This window comes from Urocitellus parryii, chromosome X (genome assembly GCF_045843805.1).
Source record: "Urocitellus parryii isolate mUroPar1 chromosome X, mUroPar1.hap1, whole genome shotgun sequence".
NCBI classification, from domain to species: domain Eukaryota; kingdom Metazoa; phylum Chordata; class Mammalia; order Rodentia; family Sciuridae; genus Urocitellus; species Urocitellus parryii.
In genome coordinates, this window is record NC_135547.1 from 73,551,245 (window position 1) to 73,564,054 (window position 12,810).

A 12,810-nucleotide genomic window follows, 5' to 3' on the forward strand; every position below is an offset into this window, starting at 1 on the left:
GCTCTGAGCAGATGTTCCACAGACCCTTCAGTCCACCATATCCAAGGCAAGATTCATTAGAACAGGAAGACTTCGCTCCCATATCCGTGAGCCACTTTTCCCCTGTTCCCGATTGCCATTAATAGCAATTCACTCAGTTGACAGGGCAGAAACGTTGGAGTCATCCTGGACTCCTTTCTTATCCTCCCACATCCTATTATTTAACTTTGGTTCTTTTCCCATGGAAATAGTCCACATATTGGTCTCAAACTTCCTATCCCAAAGGTCACTGTCCAACCCATAACCTTACCAGTGCACTGGTCTCTATGTAACCTCCTCATTCCCAATCCATCTTTCATTCCACAGCTAGAACATTCTTTTTTTGGGGGGGGGACTGGAGGTTGAACCCAGGGGCGCTCAACCATTGAGTATTTAGAGACAGGGTCTCACTGAGTTGCTTAGGGCCTCACTAAGTTGCTGAGGCTGCGATCCTCCTGCCTCAGCCTCCCAAGCCACTGGGATTACAGGCGTGTGCAACTGAGCCTGGCTAGAGCAACATTCTTAAAAACAAATCTATATATGTTACTTTCTTGTTTAGGCCCCTTCATTGGCTCCCCATTAGATTCTGGATAAAGCTTCTTAGGATGCCCTACAAGGTCCTTCATGGTGTGGCCTCTACCTGCTGCTCCAGTATCTGTCTGGCGCTCTGTTCTCCACCCAAACTATATATACTTCCTCAAAGCACATGCTTTGACATCTCCTTGCACTTTTCTATGCTCTTCCTTCTGCCCACCATGTTTGTTATGTGCATTTATCTACTTGATGAAAACTACTCATCTTCCAGACTGACTTCAAATTGATACTTCCTTCATGTGGATGGTACTGCAACTCAACATCCAGCATTGAATTACTCCTTCTGCTCAGTTCCATAAGTGCTACTTTCCAGTTGTATTTACATGGAATTTTAATGATTTGTGCTGGCAATGATTTCCCCACTTCACTGTGAATTCCACAAAGTTAGGACATTTGTCTGCTTTCTCTCTATCCCTTGGTACCTAGCACAGAGCCTGACCCCAAGGAGGCATCTAGTGAATGGGTGAAGAAATGCATAAATACAATGTGAATGAATGGCTCACAGAATGGGAAGATTGTCACTGTCTTTGTAGCTGCTGAACTTCTAGTTCTTGGGTTCAGAATCCCCCAAATCTGAGAGGGCTATGTTCTACACCAGGAAACAAAAAGAGCCTCTACTCTGGCAGAATTCTTGGATGCAAAAATTCATGCCCCCTCTTCCCCTGTAAAGTTTTAGGTACCAAAAGAGCATAAAGATCAAGGCCAAAATCAGAGTGGGACTCAATGGTCCTGGCCAACCCAATTATCCTGGTCCCCAGAGGAAATAATGGGATGCAGTAAAATTGGGGACACCGTAGACCTCAAGAATAATTTTGACTCTGACATTTACCGGCTGTTTGACTTTGGCTAAATCAGTCATTTATCTGGGCCTGGCTTTCCTCATGTGCCACAAGGGGACAATAAAACCTACCATGTAGGATGATTGTGACAGTCAAAGGAAGTCATTTATTTGTAACCCATAAAGCCCTGTGTTAATTTAAGACCTAATTATCTTCTGAACTATCCCTAACTATGACATTCCCAATGGTGGGTAGGGCTGGTAGGATGGGAGAGGAGTAGTTTTGGTATGATTGTAGCAGGACTTCAGGATATCAGTCTGTCCCAATCATCAGTTCATATCCTAATTTCTCAGAACTGTCCAATTTAGGAACTCACAGGGGAGAAAGCTTTCTCTTTCTCTTTCATCAGCTCACTCTTTCTCTTTTTTTTCCTCCACCTTGATCTACCACTGAGAATTATACTGACTTGATGTATCTTAGTTCCAACTTGTAGCTTTGTTTGAGACTTTCATATCTGTCTCTTTTGGTTCATACCTAGCTCATTCTAGAACTTTCTTTCTCCCTCACACTAATATCTCTCAAAGGCCTTGCCAGGGAACACTGCGAGGGGCCCATCTCTGATCCCTTCTCTTTCCTATGAACAAGTGTGGTTTTCAAGGGTGGACCTGACCTTTAGTCATTTTAGGGTGATCTAAAGCCAAGACAAATCTTAGGATGAGGAAACATTGTGGTTAAGTGTCTATACCTGGTGTGGCAGTCCTTATTCCAAAGGTAAGAGATAGTAAACATACTCTGATAACTACTTTGTTGATCCTTTAGGTTGATAAAGAGGCTGCCTGTGTAAAGACAAGAGAATAGGCCTAGAAAATTCTTCTATCTCTAAGAAGTGCCCTTCTTTCCTTCCTTTTATAAAATTCCTGCTTAACCATTAACTTAACATCTTTATCACTGCCATTTTAGCCCAAGTCTCCAACATTGTTTACCTGCACTATGGCAGAAGACACCTGGGCTAGGGATGCAGAGCACTTGCTTACTTACATATGCCAAGCCATGGGTTCCATCCCCAGCACTATAAAAAAATAAAATAAAATAAAATATTTAAATCTCCTGACAGGTCTCCCTGCTTCTGCTCTAGCTGTATAATCCAAACCACATGTTGCAGCCAGAGTAATCTTTTTAAGGTAGAAATAAAATCTTACCATTCTCCTGACCTATACCCACCAATGGCTCCATACTATGTTTGAATCAAAGCCAAAATCCACTTCCTGGCCTTCAAAGCTCTGCAGAATTTGACTCTTGCCTCTTTCTCTTCAACTACAGCCTAGAACAGTCTGCATCCAGATTTTCACATAACCAACTCCTCCTTGTCATTCAGATCTCAGTTCAAAGTTCAGTTCCTCAGAGAAACCCCCTGTGGCCACCTTCCTATTCTCCTTATCCAATAACTCTCTATCTCATCCTGTTTTTTAAAGTTTCTCCTTGTTGGTTCTCAGTGGTGCCTGAAATTCCTTTATGTCTTTGTTTGCTTATTGATTGTTTGTTCCTTCCCAATAAGGTTTTGGCTCCATGAGGTCCTTATCTGTCTAGATTGCTATATGTACTTAGCATTAGGCATAATGCTAGGGTGCCCTATATTTATTATTTAAGATATTTATCTTTTGATGCCCTATAAGTATTTGTTGAATGAATTTAAAAAGTGATTTATCATTTTTAAAAGTGTTTTCATATACATTAGTTTCTCTCAAAACCTGTGAGGTCAGGGTTATTACTCTACTAATCTTATATTAAAAAAAAACCTGAGGCTCAAGAGGTTATGGGCACCAGACACACACCTGTAATCCCAGAGACTCTAGAGGCTGAGGCACGATGATGGCAAGTTTAACGCCAACCTGGGTAATTTAGTGAGACCCTGTCTCAAAATAAAAAATAAAAGGGCTGGGAATGTAGCTCAGTAGTAGAGCAACCCTGGGTTCAATCCCCAGTTCTGAATAAATAAATGAGTAAATAAAGGTTATGGATTATGTCCAGTGTCATATAATCATTAAATAGGGGAAGGTGACCTTTAACTATTTCCAAGTTTAAATACTGCCATTTCCATCAGTACACCTTGCTTCTAGCATGGTCAATGCTATACCAAGGATAGTATATGCCAAGCAGATGTGGACTGATTCTTGAATTATCTTTACTGTCAGGATTTAGAATGGTATTGTGAATTTTGCAGACTCTATCTAGTCCCCTAACTTGGCAGGAGCACTCTCCATTCCATGAGAAGGAAATAAACCATAGGAATCAGCCATTAGGATAGGAGGAAGTAGTAAGGAGTAGGCAGTCGGGAATCTGGGATTCTAGAATTCACATTGCTCCTTACTTTGTTTTCCTTTTTCGGTGTTTCTCAATCTATCCTTCCATAAAAATGGGTTGATTGAACTTGCTGATTTTAAAGCTCCCTTCAGTTTTGACATTACATCTCGGCAATGCCGTGACTTCTTTTCTGTTTCCTTTACAGTGCTTCCCGTTGATGCAAGCGAGGAAGAATGCTGGTAAGTGCATGAGGCGGGGTTCACAAGCAGCATACAATGAGACTAAGCTTCTCAGTGGTTCTTATAGACCAGCTGATCAGGTCCCCTAGGGACAGGAGCCAGAGCCTGAGATGCTAAGCTCAAGACATCCTCTCTGTCTCCCTCCACTGGGCATTTCTTGGTCTCTTTTGGGGCCCTGCCTTTTGGTTCCAGGCAGAACTTCCATTTCTCAGATGGAGGTTTTGCTTTTGTCTGGGAGCCAGGAGAGGATTTCCCTCTAGAGCTATCAGCAAGTGACAGGCACCCACGTGCTTCCCTTGCTCTCAAATGCTTTCTTTCCACTGGGAAGTGTATTACTGGTGGGAGATATATTGGGAAAGAGAAGCAGGTAAGTGAAAGGGGAAGGGAAGAGTCTCTGATATTCCCAAAACTTGCTTTATCTGGAAGGTTTTCAAGAGATTAGTTAGGCTAAGAGAATAAATGTAGCCTTCAGGTAAAAAAATGTCCTCCTTCCTGCTAGGTGTGGTGGTGTATAGCTGTAATCCCAGCAGCTGGGAAGGCTGAGGCAGGAGGATCATAAGTTCAAAGCCAGCCTCAGCTACTTAGTGAGGCCCTAAGCAACTCAGTGAGACCCTGTCTCAAAATAAAACACAAAAAAGGGCTGGGGATGGGGCTCAATGGTTGAGTGCCCCTGAGTTCAATCCCCCATATAAAAAAAAAAAAGAAAGAAAGAAAGAAAGAAAAAAAGGGGGGATGCCATGAAAGTAGAAGGGAAGCCATTGGAGTCAAGGAGGAGAATAAGTGGGAGGGAAGAGAGGATTGAGTAAAGGGAAGTAGGGGGGAGTTGGTGAAGCTGATCAAATTATACTCCATGCATTTATGAATATGCCATAATGAAATTCACCATTGTATACAATTAATGTGCACTGATAAAAAAGTTGTAATACCATGTTTTTCTCAGCCTACTGAGACACAAAACAAAACAAACAAACAAAAAACCTCTTTTTCCTCTTTAACAAGTTTCTATGGGCCTGACTGCCTATCTGCCTTCTGCCCTCTGATGTCCTACTCGGATGTAGACAAGTAAACACTCCCTGAGCCACTTCCTTCTTTCAAGGAGGACACAGTTGTCTAGAGAAGGGTGACAGGTTTGGGAAGTAAAAGAAGGATCCTGATCAGGGAAGCATTTGCTGTCATGGCTGGACTAGTGGCATGGGCCATGTTTCACTGAGGTCATGGGATCAACCTCCTGTCTCTCTCCTGACCTAGCCACTCACTGGCTCCAATTTTTCATGAAGATGAAGTCACTACTTGCATGATCATAGCTTCCAGGTGGCAGTTAGGGTAAGGGGCACTGAAACATAGAGGCACCAATGTCCTGCCAAGGGTATCTTGGGAAGGTACTGGAAAAGGTCCTTATTCCTGAGGACCATGCAAAGTAGTTGGAGCTGTTTTGGGCACAGTCCTTCCAGGAGGCAGACCAGGGATCTGGTAAATTCCCAAGGACTTTTCTACCTTAGGACCTTGAATTATTGGGTAGTGGCTTCTAAAACAGAACTGACAAATCAGTGCAGTGGTGCATGCTTGTTAATGAGAGCTACTCAGGAGGCAGAGTCAGGAGGATCACAAATTCAAGGCCAACCTCAGCAGCTTATGGAGGCCTTAAGCAACTTAACCAGACCCTGTCTCAAAATAAAAAAATAAAAAAGTACTGGAGAATAAAACTGGTAATACAACTCTGGCTTCAATCCCTGGAAACAAAACAAATAAAGCTAGGCATGGTGGCGCACACCTGTAAATTCAGCTACTGTGAGGCGACTGCAGGAAGATCACAAGTTCAAGGCCAACCTGGGTGATTTTAGTGCGACCCCGTCTCAAAATAAAAATTAAAAAATAAAAAAGGGCCAAAGGTGTAGTTCAGTGATAGAATAGTATAAGTGAGGCCCTGGGTCAAACCTCAGTAGTGAAGAAAAAAAAAGAAATGAAAGAGAAAGAAAGAAAAGAAGAACTCGGGGGTGAGGTGTTTATTTGCATTGCCATGACAGTAGAAGGAACCTATTTTGAAGCAGAACACTGCTTTGATCAGCATAGAGCATACATCTGCTCCTTCAGTACCCCCACCCCACCCATCACCATTCCAGGGCTTCTTGCTGAGCACAGTTCCTGCTTTGCATCAGAGACCTCTGGGGGTACAAGATGTATGCGCCGCCCATACTGGGGGAAGGACAAACTTCTCCATTTCAGAGACACCAGCTGCAAAGGCTAAAAAGAAACCCCTCAGGCCCTGAAATAGTGACCCCCCCAGACGAATGCATTTGCAGCTGCCAAGCTACCTCATTAGAATGTCTGTGCCAGGCTGAGGCGCCAGTGTGGAACCCCAGGAGGGTGGTCACCCAATGGCTGAGGGGTCTGTGGCTCTTAGAGCAGAGAGGAGTGTCTTTTAGGGGGTGAAACCAGGCAGAAGAGGTTGCCACCTACAAAGCTGCGATGAGACTGGTCTTCCTACTCCTTCTTTAGGTTCAAGTTTGAAAATGTCTATTTAAGGGCATATGAACACATTATCTCAGGCCTATTCGAGGACAGTCTGCAAGAAGTGATGATTTTATGTGGATGTGGCAATCACAGCAGCAAGGCATTGAGAAACACGGTACCTGGATTTTGGCCCAAATATCATTACAAATTCACTGTGTGAGTCCAGGAGAGTTGCTTCCTCTCTCTGGACCAGTGTCCACATCTATAAAATGGGATGTCCACATCTTATTGCATGGGATTCTTATGAGTCATAAGACACAGTGCCTTAAAAACATCAAAAGGCTGAACAAATGTGATTGACTTTGAGATTTCATAGAGGGAATGAGCAGAGCTCTTGATTTGTTTTATTATTGATTGATTGATGGAGTGGTGATCCTTCATACACTTTTAAATTGAAGAGATACAAAAATAAAAAAAAATGTTTTCCCATCCCTGACCCTCAACTATCTAGCAATCCTCTTAGAGGTGACCAATTAGTAGCTTCTTGGGCCCTCAGTGAGTTCAGAGGTTTGGAAGAAAGTGTGCTGTGCTGGATGGGACTGCAGAGGGATCTGTGATTGCCTGAGTCTAGTGAGAGTCGGGTGAGGACAGCCTGCACAAAGGGGAGCAGAGCAGGGATTGTGGGGGCAGGAAAGTGGGGCAGTAGAATCAGCATTTGTTGGGGACCCTGTGTTGACAGTGCCACACATGGCGCCATGATCCTAAGAGACTTCCTCTTCTCTGAACCTACATACTGACATCTGAACCCTGAATCTATTGTGTTCTTACATGCCATGCTTCCAAGAGCCACTACAGCAGAACAGAAGTGGCAGAGAAGAGAACCAGCTAGGGTCTTTTTAGAGACCAAGAAAGTGGAGACACTGACTCCAGTTGACAATTTCATATAATTTGCATATATCATTTTTCCTATCAGGATGAGTCAATGGAAGATTCTCTGATATGGTACGACTTTTGTCCTAGTGGTCCCATGGACTGAGGAAACCTTGGCAGGGGAGTCTCATGGGACCTCTTGGCATTGTCTTATAGGAGAGCATGATGAGTGTCAAACTGGACTCAATATATGGGGTGCTGCCCAGGCCCAGAGGATGACCTGGATGACCTTTGAGAGCGCTGCTGTTGTGGTCTATCTAAAAATTCACAGCGTTCAGCCCTGGAGGCTAAGGCAGGAGGATTGCGAGTTCAAAGCCTCAACAATTTAGCAAGGCCCTAAGCAACTTAGTGAGACCCTGTCTCTAAATAAAATATAAAAAAAGGCTGGGGATCTGGCTCAGTGGTTTAGCACCCCTGGGTTCAAGCCCCGGTACCAAAAAAAAAAAAAAAGAAAAAAGAAAAGAAAAAAAATCCAATGTTTCCCAAACTTCACTTATTTGTAAACCAAGTTCAGAATTTTTTTTCTTTTTTGGTGGTTCTGGGGATGAAATCCAGGACCTTCTGCATGCTAGGCTTAGGCAGTAATAGCTGTGTAATTAGGTTTTGAGGTACTGGTTAGTTTTTTTTTAATTCATAGTAAATTAAATATATATTCATCACAATTCAAAATGTTAATGTACCATCCCAAATCATCCCACACTAATATCTACCAAACACTGGAAAATATAGAGCTAGAGGTAATAGGAACCAGCAGGTCAGGAGGAGGATCAGGCCTCAGGGGCACATTCCCCACTCAGGCATCTGGGCTTTCTGCATTTCCTCATGCTTCTTTCAAGTCCTCCTACCCCAAAGTGCCTCTAACATGGAGATTTCTGAAGCCTAAGGAAACCCCCTTCCTTTAAACAAAACCCATAATTCAAAACTGCCTCTTAGGTACTGAAGCAAGAACATGTGACCAGGAGCTCTATGTTCCAGTTTTGGCTCTGCCTTTTGCCACCTGTGTGACCTTGAACCTGTCCCTTGCCCTCCTTGGGCCTGAATGTCCCCAACTATGAAATGAGCACTTTGCTCTAAAGGATCTCTAAGGTATCTTGCTGCTCTGAAATTCGTGACTCCTTGGCTTGCACACCAGTTCTGCTGAACACTTCAGCTCCCCTTCCCAGCCGCCTGGAGAGGTGAGGGGGTTGCTGACCTTCCTTCCCACCACACTGGGGCCAGATCCTCCCTGAGGCCCTTGCTCCTAGAGCACAAAGATCCTTTTGTTGGCCAAAGTCATTCAAGGCTTCTCTCCAGGCTCCTGCTGAAGTGACTGAGGTGACCTGAGGGGGTAATACTTTGCTTGTAATAAGAGCCCCTGCTCCCAAACCCAACTGGCTCCTGTCTGGCTGCAGGCTTAGCCTCTGCACCAGATTTGTCCAGACCCCTCCCCCGAGCTCCAAGGCCTTGGAAGACCTATTTAAAAGGTAGAAAATAGCAACAAATTTATTTATTTAAATGCATTCATTTAAGATGCTATTGGGTGTCACCTCGAAGGCTCAAGAGGGCAGTAGGCTAAAGTACTAAACACATGAAAATCATCAAAATTAAGAAAAATTTGATCTGCTTCCTGTCTTCTGAAAAAGACCAAATCATTCTTATAACTAACTCTTAACACATCTGGTTATTTAACATTGGTTTATCAAACATTTGACAGATGTTTTACCCAACAATTTGGAATAGTATAAAGATTTACTTAATTGGGATGTATCTGGAATTGATTATTATTTGAGACAGGAAATCTTTCAACCATGACCTACGGTGAATTCAGCCAAGGCAAAAACATTTTGAGTTGAGAGACCTAAGATGTAGACCCATGCCTTCCATTAAACTCATTCTGAGACCTTGAGTTAGTTGCCTTCCCTCTCTGAGCCTTTGGTTTTATTGTCTGAAAAATGAGAAGGTTGAACTAGAAGGTTCTCAGGTCCTCTGCACTTTGACTCCATATTATCCCCTATGTCTTTGCCAAAAGTCAGGCTGAACAGAGGGGGTTAGGGTCAGTGGAAAGGGCAATTTCAAGATGTTATTTGAGGTGGGGAAAGGGTTCCCAAAACTGTGGAGGCATATAGTGAATGGTTTCCTTTGGGGCCAAAGGGACTGAGAAATCCAGGTGGCCAGTTCCTGTTTTCAGGAATGTAAACCAGACTCAAGCCTCAGCTTACAGATGCAGGACAGACAAATGTACTGAGGCACAGTCTAGCTGGCCATTTTTGTAAGCTGGGACTATCCAGAAGATCAGGAGATGAAGAAGTAATGGGAATTCGAGGTCAAATGCCAGGTCTGTAAAGGACCTGGGAGGCGCTACTGGACACTTGCACCAGAAGGGCCTGTGGATCCTTCAAACTCAACACTAAAGATCACAACTCTTCATTATTCTTTTGGAAGCTTTCTTTCTTCAGATTCCCTTTCTTGGTTAACGTGCCACCATCCACCCTAGACACATGGGAGTCACTTGGACTCTGCCATCTTTCTCTTTTGCTACCATTCAGCCACCAAATCACGTGCATGAGACTTTGTTTATCTATTTGGTGCCAGGGATTGAACTCAGGGGCTCTTAACTACTGAGTCACATCCCTAGCCCTTTTTAATATTTTATTTAGAGACAAGTCCTCCCTAAATTGCTGAAGCTGGCCTCAAACTTGTGATCCTCCTGTCTCAGCCTCCTGAGCCACAGAGATTATAGGCATGCACCACCATGCCTGGTGAGAGCTCTTTTTAATGCTTCCTAAATGTGTCCCTCTGTTTTATCTGCTCCATCATTCATCCACATTGTCATGCACACTTCCATCTAGGCCCAAGTAGCTGTTGCAGGGATGGTCTCTATTACTTCCTAACTAGTTTTCTCACCATTATGCTTTCTCTACCACTTCACCTTCCATATTGCTACCAGAGTTCTCTCTTTTAAAGAAGATTTTAGGGCTGTGTGTAGCTCACTGGTAGCATACTTGCTTAGCATGCACAAGGCCCTGGGTTCAACCCCCAGTACTGCAAAACAACAACAACAAAAACTCAACAACTCTGTTTTATACCTTTGACCAAAGTTCAACTTCTTTGCTTTGGTATTCAAGGTCATCACACATCACATCACCACATTTCCGAACCCCAGGAGACAACACACTAGTTGTTGGACAAACATGGAACACTCATATTGGACTCTCTTGGAAGTCCCTCTTCATCTTGGCTTTTCAAGCCACCCTCAGACTCCGTTCCCTTCCCATCATGTCCATATCTCCGTCACAACATACCACACTGTTCTGTGTTGGCTTCTTTCCTTTATTGTCTCTCCTATAGACCATGAGCTCTTATTGTACAATGGCTACATCTGACTAATCCCTGTTTTCCCAGAAATAAGCACAGGGCCTCACATAAACAATCAATCTGCTAAGGACTATCTTTTATTTTTGATGGCATAGCAAAAGAACTTCTGGTAATCAGACTGGTGAATTCTTCTCCGAAGATTTTCTTCCCTATGATTTCAGCTCTGAACTAGTTATTATAGATCAACACAGAGCTCCACTGGCTCCAGAGGATATAATGTCTTAAGACAGGGCCTTGAGGGCCCAATAGTGCTAACCAGTGGTGCAGATCCATGTAAAGCACATTTTCAACCCAACATTTAAAACTTTGAGGTTGCCCTCCATCTCTATGCTGGAAGGGCAATTAAGTACCATATTAATGAATGCTTTTCAAACCAAATACTAAGGACCCCTTGGGTCCCCAGAAATTCTGGGGAATAAGAGTTCAAAGTTGAGGGATATCTCATGTCTACTTCATTCAACCAAATCCATTTTACCTTTTGGAGGTCCCATGGAGATTTCATGTGGAGACTGGAGCCTACCACATGGAAGTGAAGGTTGGCGGAGATCATAGCTTGAGTTTAGTGTTCAATTGCTAACTGGCTTTGTTTATTTATTTATTTATGTACTAGGAATTGAAGCCACAGGAAATTTACCAGTGAGCTATACCCCAACCCTTTTTAGTTCTTATTTTGAAACAGGGCTTCACTAAAGTTGCTGAAGCTGGCCTCGAACTTGTAATCCTCCTGCTGGCCTTGAACTTGTAATCCTCAGAACTTGAGTTAGTAGGATTACAGGTTTGTGCAACTCATGCCCAGCTCCTGGTTGACTTTTATACCATTCCTGCTCTGTGCCCACTCAGGTTCTGACCAAACTTTCTAGGTAGAGTGAAGCCTTTTCTGTTCTACACTCAGTTGAAAGTTCTACTTTATGTTGAGAGACCTCGCCTTACAACAAATTCTACCCAGTGATCCCGTTTTTAACTCATTAGAGTCTTAGGAGAGGAGTGTGCTCCTTCTTCCTTATGACAGCTGGCATTTAGAATTCCCCAATTCCTGGGGTGGAAGGGACCTTAGAGATTATATGGACCAATGCTCTCATTGCAGCTGGGGGGAAACCCAAAGAAAGTAAATGATGTGCACCACAGCATATAGCTAGAGGATAACAAAATGGAGACTGGAACTCAGGTTCCACTCATTTTCAATTTCCTGCCCAGAATCTGTCCCTCCTCGAAATGAAAACTCTAGCTCTTAAAAATAATTTCTCACAGTCCTAGCTGGGTATGGTGGCACACACCATACCCAGCTAGGAGGCTGGGGCAGGGGGATCATAAGTTCAAAGCCAGCCTCAGCAACTTAGCGAGGCCCTAAGCAACTTAGCAAGACCCTGTCTCTAAATACAAAATAAAAAGGGCTGGGGATGTGGCTCAGTGGTTAAGTGACCCTTGGAGATATATATATGAATGACAGTCCTGATGACTTCCTTAACCTTATTCTCAATGAACAGGAACCAATGGCTGAAGACTAGTCACTGAGCTCTGAAGGCTCCATGGTGCCCAGGGATTGGTCTTCCTGGGGATAGGGCCAAAGCAGAGGAGAACAAACTGGTATCATAAGCCTAGCTAATCCCTCACCATAACCTGAGTGTCATTCCTTGTCCTCCTTTTCTTTCCATAGGACAGAATTTCACTCAAACAGCCCTCCCCCACGGCAGGGCAGCCAAGGGGTAGTTTTCAGTGGCCCCTTCTGCCCTGTTTGCTAGAGGGTTCCTGCTGTGTGACCTTCCACATCCCAAACCCAGAAACAGGAAGAGTTGGTTTGGTTTGCGTTTTGAGAAGAAAAATGAAAACATAGGAAGTAGAGCTCCTGAGAACAGAGGCTTCCAATCCTGTGTCCATTTGTCCCTGGAGCAGGATATTTCAGGGAATACATTCCACAGGGGAAGGGAACAGCCTCCTTTATTAAAAACAAAACACAAAGCCCTTCAAGGTTTGGAAAGAGAAAAAGGCCAAAAGGAGATTCTTAAGGAGGGGAGGGTCAATCATTTCAGAATCTCCAGCCCTTCCCCCACCCTATCCGCCACTTGAAACTGTCATACTTTGATCTCACTGCTGTTATCACCATATCTGGCTCCCCAGAGATGTCCTGCTTCTTTAACCTATGGCCC

The 12,810-nt window shown here is 43.7% G+C and overlaps 1 protein-coding gene across 1 annotated transcript in view; it reads left to right on the top strand.

Moving 5' to 3' along the window:
* Stard8 (StAR related lipid transfer domain containing 8) overlaps positions 1 to 12,810 on the top strand; it is a 77,897-nt gene that overhangs the window by 10,654 nt on the left and 54,433 nt on the right. Inside the window, exon 2 of the mRNA XM_026399986.1 lies at positions 3,898 to 3,931. Coding sequence (XP_026255771.1) covers positions 3,910 to 3,931 — 22 coding nt within the window. The 5' untranslated portion in view covers positions 3,898 to 3,909. The remainder of the gene's footprint in view (positions 1 to 3,897; positions 3,932 to 12,810) is intronic.